The sequence below is a fragment of the Exophiala xenobiotica genome, assembly GCF_000835505.1.
Source record: "Exophiala xenobiotica strain CBS 118157 unplaced genomic scaffold supercont1.5, whole genome shotgun sequence".
In the NCBI taxonomy this organism is placed as follows: Eukaryota; Fungi; Ascomycota; class Eurotiomycetes; order Chaetothyriales; family Herpotrichiellaceae; genus Exophiala; species Exophiala xenobiotica.
Genome location: NW_013562490.1, coordinates 1199219 through 1213997, shown reverse-complemented (window position 1 = coordinate 1213997; position 14779 = coordinate 1199219). Strand labels below are relative to the sequence as shown.

General features: G+C 51.9%; 7 protein-coding genes across 7 annotated transcripts; 3 read left to right on the top strand and 4 right to left on the bottom strand.

Moving 5' to 3' along the window:
- Positions 1-435: 435 nt before the first annotated feature.
- Positions 436-1356, top strand: PV05_08182 (uncharacterized protein; the record flags this gene model as incomplete). Its single annotated transcript, XM_013457682.1, has 1 exon — positions 436-1356. The coding sequence occupies one exon, from the start codon at positions 436-438 to the stop codon at positions 1354-1356; it is 921 nt and encodes a 306-aa protein (XP_013313136.1).
- A 181-nt stretch (positions 1357-1537) lies between these two features.
- On the bottom strand, positions 1538-3134 carry PV05_08181 (uncharacterized protein; the record flags this gene model as incomplete). The annotated part of the gene is made up of 2 exons (XM_013457681.1): positions 1538-2610; positions 2669-3134. 2 exons carry the CDS (start codon positions 3132-3134, stop codon positions 1538-1540), a joined length of 1539 nt encoding a protein of 512 aa, XP_013313135.1.
- A 603-nt stretch (positions 3135-3737) lies between these two features.
- PV05_08180 (uncharacterized protein) lies at positions 3738-5933 on the bottom strand (the record flags this gene model as incomplete). Its single annotated transcript, XM_013457680.1, has 4 exons — positions 5819-5933; positions 5461-5759; positions 4441-5414; positions 3738-4356 (listed from the first exon to the last, which is right to left on the bottom strand). The coding sequence occupies exons 3-4, from the start codon at positions 5364-5366 to the stop codon at positions 3738-3740; spliced, it is 1545 nt and encodes a 514-aa protein (XP_013313134.1). The 5' UTR covers positions 5367-5414; positions 5461-5759; positions 5819-5933.
- Positions 5934-6821: 888 nt separating this feature from the next.
- Positions 6822-8767, top strand: PV05_08179 (uncharacterized protein; the record flags this gene model as incomplete). The annotated part of the gene is made up of 8 exons (XM_013457679.1): positions 6822-7021; positions 7076-7106; positions 7158-7518; positions 7570-7667; positions 7721-7767; positions 7817-8082; positions 8132-8621; positions 8680-8767. 8 exons carry the CDS (start codon positions 6822-6824, stop codon positions 8765-8767), a joined length of 1581 nt encoding a protein of 526 aa, XP_013313133.1.
- A 349-nt stretch (positions 8768-9116) lies between these two features.
- Positions 9117-12053, top strand: PV05_08178 (uncharacterized protein; the record flags this gene model as incomplete). Its single annotated transcript, XM_013457678.1, has 1 exon — positions 9117-12053. The coding sequence occupies one exon, from the start codon at positions 9117-9119 to the stop codon at positions 12051-12053; it is 2937 nt and encodes a 978-aa protein (XP_013313132.1).
- Positions 12054-12506: 453 nt separating this feature from the next.
- On the bottom strand, positions 12507-13088 carry PV05_08177 (uncharacterized protein; the record flags this gene model as incomplete). Its single annotated transcript, XM_013457677.1, has 1 exon — positions 12507-13088. The coding sequence occupies one exon, from the start codon at positions 13086-13088 to the stop codon at positions 12507-12509; it is 582 nt and encodes a 193-aa protein (XP_013313131.1).
- A 526-nt stretch (positions 13089-13614) lies between these two features.
- On the bottom strand, positions 13615-14751 carry PV05_08176 (uncharacterized protein; the record flags this gene model as incomplete). Its single annotated transcript, XM_013457676.1, has 1 exon — positions 13615-14751. One exon carries the CDS (start codon positions 14749-14751, stop codon positions 13615-13617), a length of 1137 nt encoding a protein of 378 aa, XP_013313130.1.
- Positions 14752-14779: the final 28 nt, after the last annotated feature.

Sequence of the window (14779 nt, the reverse complement as noted above, 5' to 3'; positions counted from 1 at the left end):
TTGTAGTTGACTAGCATGATATGGGCGAGCATTTGACCGCCGGCGCAGCATCTACAGCGGAGCATAAAGCAGCAGAAAGCACTTCCTTTCTGGTGCGAATATTTCCTTTTTGGGGGGTTGGGTTTTTTGGCTCAAGACGCCATCGCCGTCAACCGGCTGGTGTCCAAATGGATGTTCCTGACTCTGTAAAGGTGCATTTATTTCCTTTTCAAACAGTCCACCGGTTCGTTGTCAATCTCGGGAAAGACACTCCGTACGTATTTGCAAGTTCGAAAGTTGAGGGACATCTGCCATATGGTGGGCAGGGAATGATTCCAAATGGAACACACATATAAGAACATTGATCTGCCCTTGGGAGAAAGTCAATTCCCAGAATCCACTTCAGCTCCTTGACTCAAGCTCGAAGAAGTCACCCTTGACCAACACACCTTGACAATGGCCACGGCTCAGACAGCAACCACTCAATACGTGAAGGCCGCGAATGGCGTCCGCTTCGCCTACCGCCGCATCGGCTGGTCGATCGGTACCCCACTGGTAATGCATATCCACTACCGAGCCAACATGGACCTCTGGGACCCATTGTTCGTCAACGCCCTCGCCAAGTCTCGCGAAGTCATCCTCTTCGACAACGCCGGCGTGGGCCGCAGCACCGGCGACGTCCCCGAGACCTTCCAAGGCTGGGCCGACCAGGCGATCGCGTTCATGGAGGCCCTCGGTCTCAAACAAGTCGATTTCATGGGCTTCTCGATGGGCGGCTATGCCGCGCAGTACGTCGCGCTAACAGCACCGCACCTCGTCCGCAGATTGATCCTCAGCGGAACAAGCGCCTCGACTCCCTCTGCAGAACACATCGCCGGAGTCGTCTGGCCTCGCGAGAATGCTGCACCCGAACCGGTAAAGGCACTGTCCGAAGCCGTCACCACGGAAGAAGGGCGCAAGGCTTTGGCATTTTCGTTCTTTTACGACGACGACCAGGGCCGTGCGGCATTCGACAAGTACTGGGCCCGAGTCCAGGAACGCACGGCTGAAGCCCTTGTTCTGGACCTTCTAGAACGCGATGGAGGGGCGAAGAGGCAGATGGCCGCCGCTATAGAGTCTTTCAGGGCGACGCCCAGTGGGTCATTCGACAGGCTCAAAGAGCTCAAGATGCCGGTCCTCGTGGCTAATGGTGACAACGACACGCTGATCCCATCGAGCCGCAGCTGGGAGTTGATGACACAGATTGCTCATGCGCAGTTGGTCATATACCCTCGTGCTGGACATGGATTTTTGTGGCAGTACCCGGAGCTGTATGCGGCACACGTCAATATGTTCCTCGATGGGACGGAATACGACCACCTGGTGCCGAAATTGTAGTGTGCATCTGCACTGAGGGACGGCACAAACTGTCGGAATGCAGTCCTGATTTTCACGATGGATCCGGCCACTCAAAGACATAGCTTGCAGCTAAATGTAATGGTGCTTTCACATCCTTCCTCAATCTTACCTGCGTGATAGTGGCGAACTTTGTCCCAGAGATCGCTCGATTGCTGAGCTCTTAGGAGCATCCAAAGACTTCATGCCAGAGCTGCTGTCCGAAAGGATCCTGGAGACTTTCGATCCATACTATCTCTTGCAGTTTGGCTTTCGCGTTCTGCCAATTGACCAAATTGCCAGGCCAGCTTGCCATTGCTCTTAGCTTGTCTCGGTACCATTCCTTCTCGTTTGTCCTAGACGAGACCAAAGCACCCATGACCAGGGTCCAGAAAATCAAGCTGCCAGGTTCGCGCTCTACCTCCAGGCACCATAGTGAACGCTGGAGTTCTCTCGATATAATACCGGAGGATGTCTTGATGAAGGGTATTTCCTTCATGATGCTCTGCATGAACACCAGTGCCGCAAGTCGGCAAGCGCACTCGATGCCTCTCTGGCTAGCTCTAACAGAGGTGATCAGGTCGTACTGTATGCAGAACACATCCTCTTCGTATGTCCTGGAGTCAACGGCGATCTGAGTTTTGGCTGCGACGTTCAGAGCTTGGCAGAAGTAGGACAAGTCGATGAAGATGTCGAACAGATTGGGTGTTAAATCGGCATCAGCCAGCTCGCTGATCAGGGACACAGTTGGCGGTATGTCGACGTTAATGGCGCGGTAGAGAGACTTTGACGTCCTGATCGGGCGCGGCAAGCGCGGAGATGATAGCGTATCCACGGCCCCGATGATATCTGCTCGGTAAAGCTTCAACTGCATTTCCTCGGGGATGGCGGCAATTCCTCCTCTGCTTTGGATCATTTCAGACATGCCTGTAGTATGCATGGCCCACTTGGCGTGATTGCCCAACTGGTTTTCGCAGAGCGCCAGACATGAGATGGCGCCTATCGTTTCGTCGGAATATCTGCGAGCTTGCATGCGGCGGTTGAGTCGGTCGAGGATGACTTTGAGAAGGACTTTTGAGTCGCTAAAGTCAGAACAGTCCAACATGCAAGATTGATGTAAAGCCGAGCAGAACAGAATGACGTGAAGTAGGACCTCGTCGTTCATGGCTGCTGGGAACCATACGTCCTGAATCGGGTTTGAGTTGAATCGGACATGTTTACTAACGGGCAACAAGGCAGAAGCTAGGCGGGTCGGATCTGTGCCTCACCGTCAGCCTTGATGAGATTTGCGTGATGAGATGATTTGTGGGCTTACAGTAATTGATAAATCTCTGGAAATCACTGACCTCAGGATCTATGACCGTATACAGCGATGATGAACTACCAGTCATACCGATGCTCAGCACGGATGGACGCCGAAGATCCGATGTCGGGACTGCGTTCGCCAATGTTGTTGATGTCTGGCCTAATCTTTGCGTCTTGGTCCTAGCCGTTACCTGCTTCGCGGTCCTGCTTACATGCTTCTGCTTCGATGTTGGAGGCTCATGCTCCATGGACTGTGCCTTGACATTTCGCTGCTGGACTTCGGCAGTCCTGGTCAGGCTTTTGGATTTAGAGGACCTGGGCTTCGCCAGTGTGATCGTGATTTCAGGGACACCATTTATTTGGACTTCCGATTCAGCAACGCGGACCGTGTTCTTGGTCTTCTTCTTCCGACTGCGCTGCCAGCCCCGGTCCACCATGAACATAGGCTGTGACGGGAATAGAATAGCTTCGGCCATTCCGTTGCCACTTAGGAAAACGCTTTCTCCAGCGCTGGAGATCTTCCGTGTCTCAAGACGGCTGGCTTTTCTTGAACTTTAGGATCAAAAAGAATTGTACGGTTGGTGATCGACGGCCTCGGTTAGACATATGACTAGGTACTACATCCGTAGTACTCCGTAATACTGAGGCTGACTGAGGCTGACACCGTTGGCACGGTGAAACGATAATCCACAGCCGCGACCTTGGCGTTGATCTCAAAGGGCGGCCTGACTATCAGAATTTAAAGTGGCTATTCTCCCTCTCATGGATTCCGATCAAGCCTGGGCAAATAGGACGAAAAGAATGACTATTAGGTCGAACCGTCATGGCAAGACTTCACGATGAATGATACAAATGGGGATCAGAAGACAGCGTGGAGCGACTTCCTCAGAAGATAACCTAACTAGTCAGAAGTGATCACCGACACTCGAAGCTGGACAACTGTACATCTAGTGGAGCTGTCTTCCAATAAGAGACGTTTGGTGGGAGAGTTTCAAGGTTGCTCGGAGTCCTCGGCCGAGAGAGGAATCTCCACCCAAAACATCCTGGATGATGACAAGCGATGCCTATCTGTCAAGATTTCAGCCAGTAACGTCCCAAAGACTCCACGAATCTCGACCGCTTGTATCGTTGAAGCTGTCAAAATCCCAAGCCTCAAGAGGAGGGAACCAACTTGGCTCGGACGTGGTGGTTTGCTCGAAGTACAATTCATGCAAGGTATAAAAGTGTTCCGCAAAACCAGGGGGCGTCGGATTTGCGTGGTCAGGCACATCGAAATCATTGCCGTGATTTGATGGTTTCTGGAGAGCGACCTCAGAAGGCCTGTTTCTGAAGACGGTAACTGAGCCAATGAAGGGTACGGTCAGCCTTATTGGGTTTTCCACGCTGATACTGGTAGTGTCAATTGCAAGTAGTGCTTCCATAACCTGGACTCCTTGACGAGCCATGAGTTCTCTTCTGCCACGAGCCACAAGTCGCATCGACTCGAGGACTTGACTCACCAGCCTCAAATCACTATCTTTCTGCGTTCGCTCAGCATGTGGGAGCTCGCCATTCCGAGCACATCCGACCAAGTTCAGGATGAGAATGACTGAGGCGACCACAGTGGTAAAATCTACCACCCTGGCATGGAGTTGAGTGTTATCAGTGGTGCGAATAGCGAGATATCGTAGAAGTATCTCCTTTGATGCAGTCAGACAGCTAGTCCTGCTATACTCATATCTCTACTCTTGGAAAGACCGGAGCATGAATGGAAGGTGCAGCATTTGGATGAGTTGGAAATACCACATTTGATTTGCGACCAGATCAATGGCATCGGCATTTTCGGTCGAGCGTACTCCAGGCGACAATGGTGGGATGGAGAACCAGCTCTCAGGTGACTCCTTTGCGAGCTGTTCGAGCTGTTCGTCAATCTCTAGAGTCGAGGTATAGCTCTGGGGCAGCTCCTTTTGGTTGCGCGTTGTAATGAGACCAGCGAGAAGGCATAGTCTCCGCCCCAAGACGTCGCCAATGTCTTCAATAGGCTCCTGGACATCTCTCCATTCACCGAAACAATCATCCCCAACACTGCACGGAAGTCCCAAGAGAAGCGCAAGGTATCGATCAACCATAATTACCTTCATCCACATCAAGGCCTTTTGCTTCTCGGCCTCCTTTTCTTCGGCTTTGTTGCGTCCCCGTACGAAACTTAAGTAGCGTCTGTGGAATCCAAGAAACTGCGCGATGTTAACAGCTCGACGTCCGGCCAGCCATGCCCGACGAAGATTGCTGTTGTTGATGTAGAACAGCGCTTGGAGGAGCAAGCATTCTAGCCCCTCCGTCGAGCATGCCAAGTCGTCCTTGCAAGTGACAAGATCCCCCACGGTTGTGAGGTACTTGCGTAGAGCATCATCAATCGTACCCGTGATCTGCAACTTGCTGCAATCAAACTCAGGTGGAAGCTGTTGCAGGCATACTGCTAAATATAGCAGACTTCGTGCAATGTCAACAGGTGTGCCTTCCGAAACAGATGCGAGGTCCAAAGCGGCCTGGTCCTTCTCGCTCTCAAAGAGGCGATGACTTGCAGCATCCAGCACATGCCTGAGACCCCACGCATTCGTGGAGGTAGCGATTAAGTCGGCGTCATGTTGAGAGGGTAAAAGACTGAGCAAAGTGAGGCGTAGCTTACTATTTCGCTCATATCCAGAGCCGTCAGCGGTTGGGACAGACATCGTGGCTTCAGCGCCATGTGTTGAAGGGGACCGGTCTTGATTCCCAAACTAGTCAAGTCAGAATGCACCTTCAGATTGGGTTGTGATAGCCTACGATGGCATTGTCGAAGAGGGAAATAAGCGGTGGTTTGTCATTAGGATCTATCGGCGTGCTGCCCAGACCAGGTTCTGGACCGAAAGGCTGTAAAAGCACCAGGCTGGACACCCGTAATTTCTTGATTCCTCAAATTATCCAGAATACCCTCTACCCTCTGCAGCCTCGCTTGCAGAGCGTGCACGTCCGATTCGGTCGATTCATTTGCTACTTTCTCGCAGGAGATGTTGCGTGTTGCGCAGTTGGAACAAGTATTGGACTGATTGTAGTCAAATCACAGCGAATCTTCCGCCGCCGACCTGCTAGAAGGTCAGCAAGAATTGAGGTGCGATTCGTAACAGTGAGGGAGGATACCGACATTCGAGACAGCTATGTACTGCACGCCGGAGTTTCTTTCGAGGGTGCATATCAAGACAATCACGAGGTGAAGACTCTCAAGGTCGTTGCGATAACATGAGTATGTCATTGCTGATTTTATTCAAAGGTACCTGGTATGATACGAAGAGGTGGACGCGGGATGTCGGCCCCATTGCGATTGTCTCTCAAGACCTTGTGCTTCTCCGTACATAGTACGGTGGCGTATTAGCCGCAAAAGCCTCGTCATACAAGCTACACTTCGATGTCAAGTGCTCGACTGTATATCAACCAACTGTGACAATACTCGCCGGGTCGCTTACCAGTAGCAAAGTGACCACAGTGCCGTGTCAGATGACCAACGCATATCAACCTTGCAACTTCTATCTGGCTTCAAAATGCTCTCTCCAACTTTCTCCTCCTTCGATGTAACGGTGACCATCGAGCCCATTTATCCGTAATCGTCGCACATCCCCGCTTCACTGAATGCGGGCCGATCTTCTTCTCCTCTGCTGGTGGATGGCGATCCCTCGTGCTGGCATTCTTATCGCCCAAGGCCGCTAATGCACAGAAGCCAGCTTGTCCTGCGTGCTCCCGACTGGGTGGGCTAGACCAAGGGGGAGCAACTATTCTGAGGAATGGCTGGCCTAGGAGGGTTAGATGAGCAAGCACCGCTCCTTCGGTCGAATAGCACGCGACGCAATGACACTGGTAGGTTCATTCTAAGCGAAACCCCGGCTGGTGACCAGCAATTCAAACCAATATCTGGACATATCAAAGCATAACCGAAGCATCAGACCCTACACCATCCTGCAGGGTTGTTGCACCTCGCTATCACCAAGAGGGGTCAAGTCCGAGATTTGAACTGATAGAGGCCATCGCCTTTGCGGATCAGCTTTGATAATGCCGAAGCGCCAGATTCCTATATCAGCCTATCTTTCTCCCCGAAACCACATTGCACGTCCTACGTTCCCATTCCTACAGACTCGAGTCCACAAAAGCTCACTATGGCATCTCCAGGTACGGATAAAGACATTGAGAACACCAAAGACCCTGCTGGCCTGATTGCAACTGCTTCCATCGACGATATACAGGCTGAGGCTCGCATTGCTACCGACGAAGAGCATGGCCGCGGATTCTGGCAAGCTGCAAAGCTTTATCCATCGGCCGTCTTCTGGTCGTTGTTCTTCTCGCTAGGGGTGATTATGTAAAGTCAAATGGATATGCTAGAGTCGACAAGAATCTGACATTTGATCTACAGGTGCGCTTTCGACCCTCAGCTGTTGGGTCAGGTATGGTATCTTCCAACACGTATCTCGGCGGCCTGGCTTATACTTTGACAGCTCTATGCGACTCCCAAATTTCAGCGGGATTTTGGGTACCTTTATGACGGCAACTGGATCATATCGGCGCCGTGGCAGACAGGCTTGTCAATGGGATCACCCATTGGCCAGGTAGTGGGCGCCTTTTGTGCCGGCTATCCAATGGAGTGGTTCGGCCGGAAGAAGACCTTTGGAGCCTGTGTCGTCCTGACTACTGGCTTCATCTTTATTCAATTCTTTGCAAGATCACTTCCGGTCTTGATTGCGGGAGAACTTCTCGGCGGATTAGTGCTAGGCTCGTACGCGGTCATTGCGCCAGCCTATGCATCAGAAGTGTGTCCACTTGCTCTTCGAGGCGTACTCACGTCTTGCACGAACATATGTTCGACTTACCACGCCATGTCCTTCCAGAAGCTTTGCTAATATTCTCTAGGCTTTGTCACGGGCCAACTCATTGCCAATGGAGTCATTGCTGGTACTCAGAAGCTTGACACGCACTGGGCATACAGTGCACCCTTTGCGGTGCAATGGGTGAGTCACTGATATATCGAGGCAGTCTTCCTTTTTCTCTGACGCTTGGTAAGGTGTGGCCGTTGGTGATACTGATTGGACTACCATTCGCCCCGGAGAGGTGCGTTCACTCCTCTATGCACGTGTCCTTGCTTACTGGAGAGTTACAGCCCATGGTGGCTGCAGCGACAGGGCCGATTCGAAGATGCTGAACGGGCGCTTAGGCGACTTGCTTCTCCTACGGTCGATGTGAAGCCTACGTTGGCCATTATAATCGAAACCGACAGACTAGAAAGGGAGATCGAAACCGGCTCGACGTACCTCGATTGTTTCAAGAAGATCAACAGACGGAGAACTGAAATCGCGGTCGGAGTCTACACAATCCAGGTTCTTTCCGGCATTTACCTGGTGGGATATGCCACCTATTTTTTCACGCGTAAGTGTTCTCTGGTGATCGTCTCCGTCATAGATGCTGACGGAATCAGTCGCTGGACTCCCCACCGATCAAGCCTTCAACATGGGCGTTGGCTTCCTGGCCGTAGGCTTTGTGGGGACTTGCTGTTCTTGGATCCTACTGATTCACTTCGGCCGGCGCAAAATCTACAATTATGGCCTCGCATTGCTGGCTCTCCTTCAGTTCATCATTGGCATCCTCGACTGTGCGCCCAACTATGACAACAGGCCGTCGATTGCCTGGGCCGAATCTGTTCTTATGGTCATCTGGAATTTCATTTACGATATTTCGATTGGTCCTGTATGCTTTGTGCTTCTGTGTGAAGTTTCGGCCACGAGAGTACGCAGCAAGACCATTGCGTTGGCGACTGCGGCACAAGCCATGGCTGGAATTGTGATGACCGTCGCCATTCCATACATGATTAATGCGGACCAGGCCAATATGCGAGGCAAACTCGGGTTCTTCTTTGGTGGACTTGCTGTTCTCTGCTTGACATGGGCTTATTTCCGAGTTCCTGAACTGTGAGTGTTCTTTTGGTTGTTGCCCCTTCTTAACGCTTACTGACTGGGTGGGTTACAGGAAAGGAAGGACCTATCAAGAAGTGGATATCATGTTTGAGCGTGGCGTCAAGACGCGAGATTTCAAGAATTACGTTGTTACGAGATGATCCAGAGATAGCCTATTCTTCTAGGGGCGTCATGGGGGGTCACCTAGCCTAAACGCGACCTGGGATGCCCATTGGTGCCTAAAGTAGCGCCTGGATCATGAGTGGCTGGGCGACGCGTTCGTCAATGCGAGATGATGTGCAGCTTCTTCTGTTCATCAATCACTACCTTCTATTGCGGGGAACTCATGTCCACCATGATTTCAAGAAACCAACATTTTGGAATCGCAGCCTCGAATCCTTCAGACAATTGCATCTCCATCTTCATCTCCATCCTCATCCTTCTTGATCCCAGTGCAAGGAGTATTTCTCACGCTCCCTCATGTCTTGAAACCGCTCTTTGTCGTACGCCATGGCTAGGCTCTCCAATCCTATCGGTTTCACTCGCTGGCCCGTGACTATCCTTACCACCATAGTCTACCTCGCAATCGCCGTCGCTCTGATTGTTATTCATACTGGCGTCCCATCTCCTCCTCATTCTCCTACCCCAGTACACGGCGTAAACCTGACGGAAGCATGGAACGATTTGCAGCTCCTCACCTCCGCCCGCCATCCCTATAACACCCACCACAACGATCAGGTCCACGACTGGCTTCTGTCTCGAATCGAGTCCATTCTGAAAGCGAACGCTGCTGCCTCCTCGTACTCCTCGGCAAGCTCTCCTGCCGCCTATATCTTCGAAGACAATACGTCCAACTTGACTTACTCATCAGGTGGAATACCGCGTGCAGCTGGAGTGAGCGTCTACTTTGAGGGTACGAACCTTATAGTCTACATCCGGGGCACTGAAGACGATCCAGCAGAGTGGTGGCTAGACTCACACGCAAAGCCTTCTGCCCGCAATGCTGTACTTGTGAATGCTCACTATGACAGCGTATCAACAGGCTTTGGGTCTACAGATGATGGTGTTGGAGTTGTTTGTGTCCTTCAGCTGGTGAAGTATTTCAGCACACCGGGAAATAAACCAAAGAATGGCGTGGTTCTTCTCTTGAACAACGGCGAAGAGGATTTTCTCAATGGAGCCAGCGTTTTCGCACAGCACCCGATGTCGAAGGTGGTCAGCACCTTTCTCAATCTCGAAGGTGCTGGGGCTGGTGGGAGAGCTGCTCTTTTCCGAAGTACCGACGACGCTGTGACGAAAGCATATGCTCACTCGAAGTATCCATTCGGTTCTTCTACCTCCGCAGACGGGTTCAACCGGGGCCTCGTTCGCAGTCAGACAGATTATGTGGTCTTCAATGGGAAACTCGGGTACCGTGGACTGGATGTTGCTTTCATCGGACCACGAGCGCGATACCATACCGATCAAGATGACTCTCGTCATACCGGTAAAGCCTCTCTCTGGCATATGCTGTCAGCGGCGGTGGCTACAACGAAAGCCTTGACGTCTGCTTCATTGACGACAAACCTTGAACCAGGACATACACCTGGGAGTACTGCTCTGTGGTTTGACGTCTTTGGTCGAGCTTTTGCAGTCTTGCAAGCCCACACGTTCTTTGCCCTTTCCGTAACACTGCTGGTTGCAGGGCCTATCATCCTTCTTCTCACGCTGGTGCTACTTTACCGTGTCGACAAATTCTACCTCTTCTCCGGGTCGAGAGAGTATCATATGGCGGACGGAGACGACAAAGTCTCCCTATATGGCTGGCGTGGGTTCTTCCGCTTCCCCCTGATACTGCTTGTGGCCTGTGCAGCTCCAATTGCCCTAGCCTATCTTCTCATGAAGGAGAATCAATACATTGCCCATAGCAGTGAGTGGGCGGTATGGAGCATGATGATCTCGTCTTTTGTCTTCGTGGCATGGTTCTTGTGTCGAATGGCGGATTTCGGAAGACCTTCATCTTTGACCCGTGCGTACGGGCTGTCTTGGATGTGGCTAGCATGGTGGGTGCTCCTGGTGGTTGCCACCGTTTTCGAGGAGCACCTGCATCTGGTGGGCGTGTATTTTGTCCTCATATACGCAGGTACTCTCTTCCTAGGCACATGGTTAGCCTACCTCGAACTCTTTTCGCTGCCGACGAAATCAAAGTATTGTCGCGGCAAGGTAGGAGAGGAATCCTCCACGACGCCCTCCCGCAGTAGCTCGAGGGCGAGATATGGCACCTCTACAACCGGGCAAGAAGAGGGCGACGAGCACGCTGAAAATAACGAAGAAGAGCCGACAGAGAGATCCAGGCTATTGAGAAGCGGAGGACGTTCAACCTTCAAAGGGTATCATCCCGAAGAAACTGAAGCCAGCCCCGCTGCCAAAATCAAGGACGAAAAGAGTGGTCTGCCCGAAGAACAAGAATGGAGCAAAACTCAATGGACTTCGATGTGGCTGCTACAAATGCTTGTGGTCGTGCCCATCAACCTCATCATCATCGGCCAGCTAGGTTTACTCACCACCGAGGGCCTCCACCAAACCGGTCAGGATGGAAGTTCGATGTTCTTGGTCTACATCATGATTGCTGTTGTCACTATACTACTTCTCTCTCCCATGGTTCCCTTTCTACATCGGTTCACCTGGCACGTACCGAGCTTTCTCCTCCTGGTGCTGATAGGCACTTTGGTTTACAACCTGACGGCGTTCCCATTCTCGGCGGATAATAGGTTGAAGCTCTTCTTCGTTCAGCAAGTCGACCTCGATAGAGGAAACAACTCAGTCTCACTGGCTGGCGCACCTCCATTCGTTCGTGATGCCATCGCCGACCTACCAAGTGCCGCAGGGAAGGAGCTCGAGTGCACGCCATATGGGCCGAACAATAACCTCGAAAGATGCACCTGGACTGGAATACCTCCCAATGTGGCGAATCCAAGCTCGACAATACCGCCAGAGAAGCAATACGAGAGCTGGATGAACTTCAATGTCACCAAGCTGAATGACAGTGACAGCGAGAACGCCGCCCGTTTCGTGGTCTACGGCAAAGATACACGGGCATGCAAAATCACGTTTGACTCACCAATTGACGCGTTTCAAGTCCAAGGCCAGGCGTCGAAGGACAAGAGATTCCCTCCCGTGCCCGAAGGCGGAAGCAATGAGATCCGCCTGTGGTCCCGAACCTGGGACCGTGCATGGACGGTTGAGGTTTCATGGGCTGGTCCTGGTTCGGACTATGATGGCAACAGTGAGAAGATGGCCAAAGGCAATGGCACGATGACCGGGACGGTCATGTGTCTGTGGAGCGATGTGAATCAAGTTGGAGTCATTCCCGCGTTCGACGAGGCTATACACTACGCGCCGGAGTGGGTGGCCATTACGAAGGCGAGCGATGGCTTGGTCGAGGGGTATAAGACATTCAAGGTGTAACAGCTGCCAGTAGTGGCTCTTTGCGGGAGATAACGTACTGTACAATTTTGTGGCTTGGTTTGATCTGGCGTTGTCTTTTGTATGCAGGCCTGCATCATCAGGCTGTGGTTCGCATTCTATTGCATACGAGCGAGAAATCATTGTGGTTCACGTTTTAATGAGACTCTGGATGGGAAATGAGTAAATTTTGGAGTCTGTGAGGAATTGCATTCTTGCTTTGCCAGGTTGGACCCGAGTGAAGCTGTCCTTCCCACCCGACGATTAGTGTAATATTCTGCTCTGGCCTCTGATTCTTTCGCGGCTACGCTTCGTCTCCTCTGCTTCGCCAGTCAAATACTACTAGTAGTACTGCGAAGGCATTAAATATGGCGAACATGGTACAAGAAATCGTACAAGGCCAGAACTAGAAAGTGCACCTGCTAGTTGGCTTGAATATGGCTGAACTATGGTGCCTCAGCGAATAACCTCATCTCCGGCATCAGCCCCTCTCAGTCCTCGAAGCAGTCCTCTTTTATTCTTTTTCCCACCATCGTCAGCATCCGGCGTCTCACCCCCAGCGCCCTCGGTTTCATGAATTTCGGTGCGAAAGTCCGCCTGCCGCTTGCCACGGAACCTGACCAGATCTTCGCCATGAAGGATACAGTCTTCGGCCGGGTCTTGGGTGCCAATATACCTGCCCTCCTCGTCCTTCGCATATCGCGCCAGATACTCGCGGCGAGGGATCTGGCGCATGGTGAAGTTCTCGCCCGACTTATCTTTTGAATGTCTGCGGGGAAAAAGAGAGAATTTCTTGCCTTGCGCTTTCTCCCTCCCATGATCCGTCGTGTCCGAAGGTGGAGGTGTATTTGAAACAGCTTGACGGGAGACGTCCTCCGGTCTCATGACTGGGACAGAGATTATCGAGTCGTCGGTGAATCTGAACGGTGAATGGTTCGCCGGTCCCATGCCGAAAGACTCTCCGCTGGCAAGGGAGTCCATTGCCTTGGACTCGGGGTTTGTTGACGGGTCGAGACGGCCTGTCGCACTAAAGGACATCGTACGAGCAGTATTTGTGATCCGTAAAGTTTAGGCTGAAGAGGACTAGACAGACGTGCGTCTATTCGATCCAGACTCGCGAGAAGAAAGGAGGATATATCATCAGTAAACATCATTCTCAGTTCACTCCAGGAGCCTAAAAAGGGTTGGATATCACTGGGGTACGCTGTGGGTGAAGATGATGTGGGGAGCCACGAAAGTTTGAGCTGTCTCCAGATTTAGCAACACGCCTTGTCAAGCTTCTGGAAGCGATAGGCGAGCTTCGCCAATAGGAGTGGGTGCTCCGGGAAAGTGTCCTTGTGACGATCTTGGGGCATGTTCTGAGGGATTTTGGTGCGTTTCTGTCCAGCACAACGCCAATGATCGACCTTCAGTTGATATTGTGAAAATTCCGGTCCTCTTCGCAGACCGAAGGTCGTAAATTGGGGTGCCCCGATGCAATATAACGGATGCTGATAAAGCGACTAAGCGTGATGCCTGGGTCGGATGGTAATAATAGAAGTCGTTACCTCCATCAATTTCTCTTTCAGCCGCTTTGCCGTAGTTTGGCCAAAGCGGCCATGACACCTTCACTCAATTCGGGTTCCTTCCTTGCAACTGCTTGAGCAGCTTTCGGCTTCTCTGCATCGGCAAGATCGATGTCTGCTTCGGCCATCGCAAGCAGGGCTGCCTCATCTTCGTTGATACCGTCGTCAATCTGAAGCTCCTCCAGTCGTGGCCGCTTCTGGCCTCTGGAAATCTCCGATGCTTTGACAGGTTGCCCAGCTACCGTGCCTTGTCTGCTGAGACTTGGTACGGTGCTTATCGGTATAGGTGCTGGGACACTCTCTGACCTCGAGGCCGGCGTGCTGTCGCCCTCTGAATACATCGTGCTCTCTTGTCTCAGTAGAACTGCATTTGATTTTGCCGCTCTCTTGACTCGGAAAGGCTCTCGTACTGTTGTAGTCCATGCTTTGACTTTCTTTTCTCCCCATCCTGGTACCAATGCCAGCTCTTCTGGGTGTGCATTGACTGCTGCTCGAAGAGAACCGAAATTTGAGATGAGACTTGCAGCATCCGTCTTGTTGATGTTTCGAGGAGTCGTGACAAATTCCGTCAGACTTTCTTGGTAGGTTTCGGCTTGATGTGCTCGAATGGACGCGGGAGAGGCATGCTCGTAGGATTTGAAGAGTTCGAGATAGCGGCCGGCTTCTTGAGACGACCAGCAGAGGATTAAGGTGAGGTTGTTGATCATAGATGTCTTGGACAACTCTTTCAACGCCTCCTCATGATTTGTGATATCTACCATGGTCAGCAGGATGCGAAGGTTGTACAGCTTGCCTAGTTGTCGGATGCGACTGTAAATGTATTCTGGGTGAAGTCGATGGTATTTCAGAGACAGGAACAATGCACATGTCGTAGCACCAAGAACATAGTCACAAGGGATATCAGAGTACTCCCAAGGGAGTGACTTGACATGATTCAGGATTGGGTTACCCTTCTGTCGAGTCGAGACTAGAATCGCGGAGGGACCTTGCCTGCTGGGCATTGCCTGCGGCTTCGGTTGAACCACCTTTGATGCATTGTTCGTGGCAGGACTCGCCGTGCGTGGAGGTACTGCCGCCGATCGCTGAACAGCCGCCTCTGCAGCAAGGAAGTCGGCGTCGTCGAATTCTTCGGCCATCCTGGTGTCTAACTACAGGAGAAGGGTG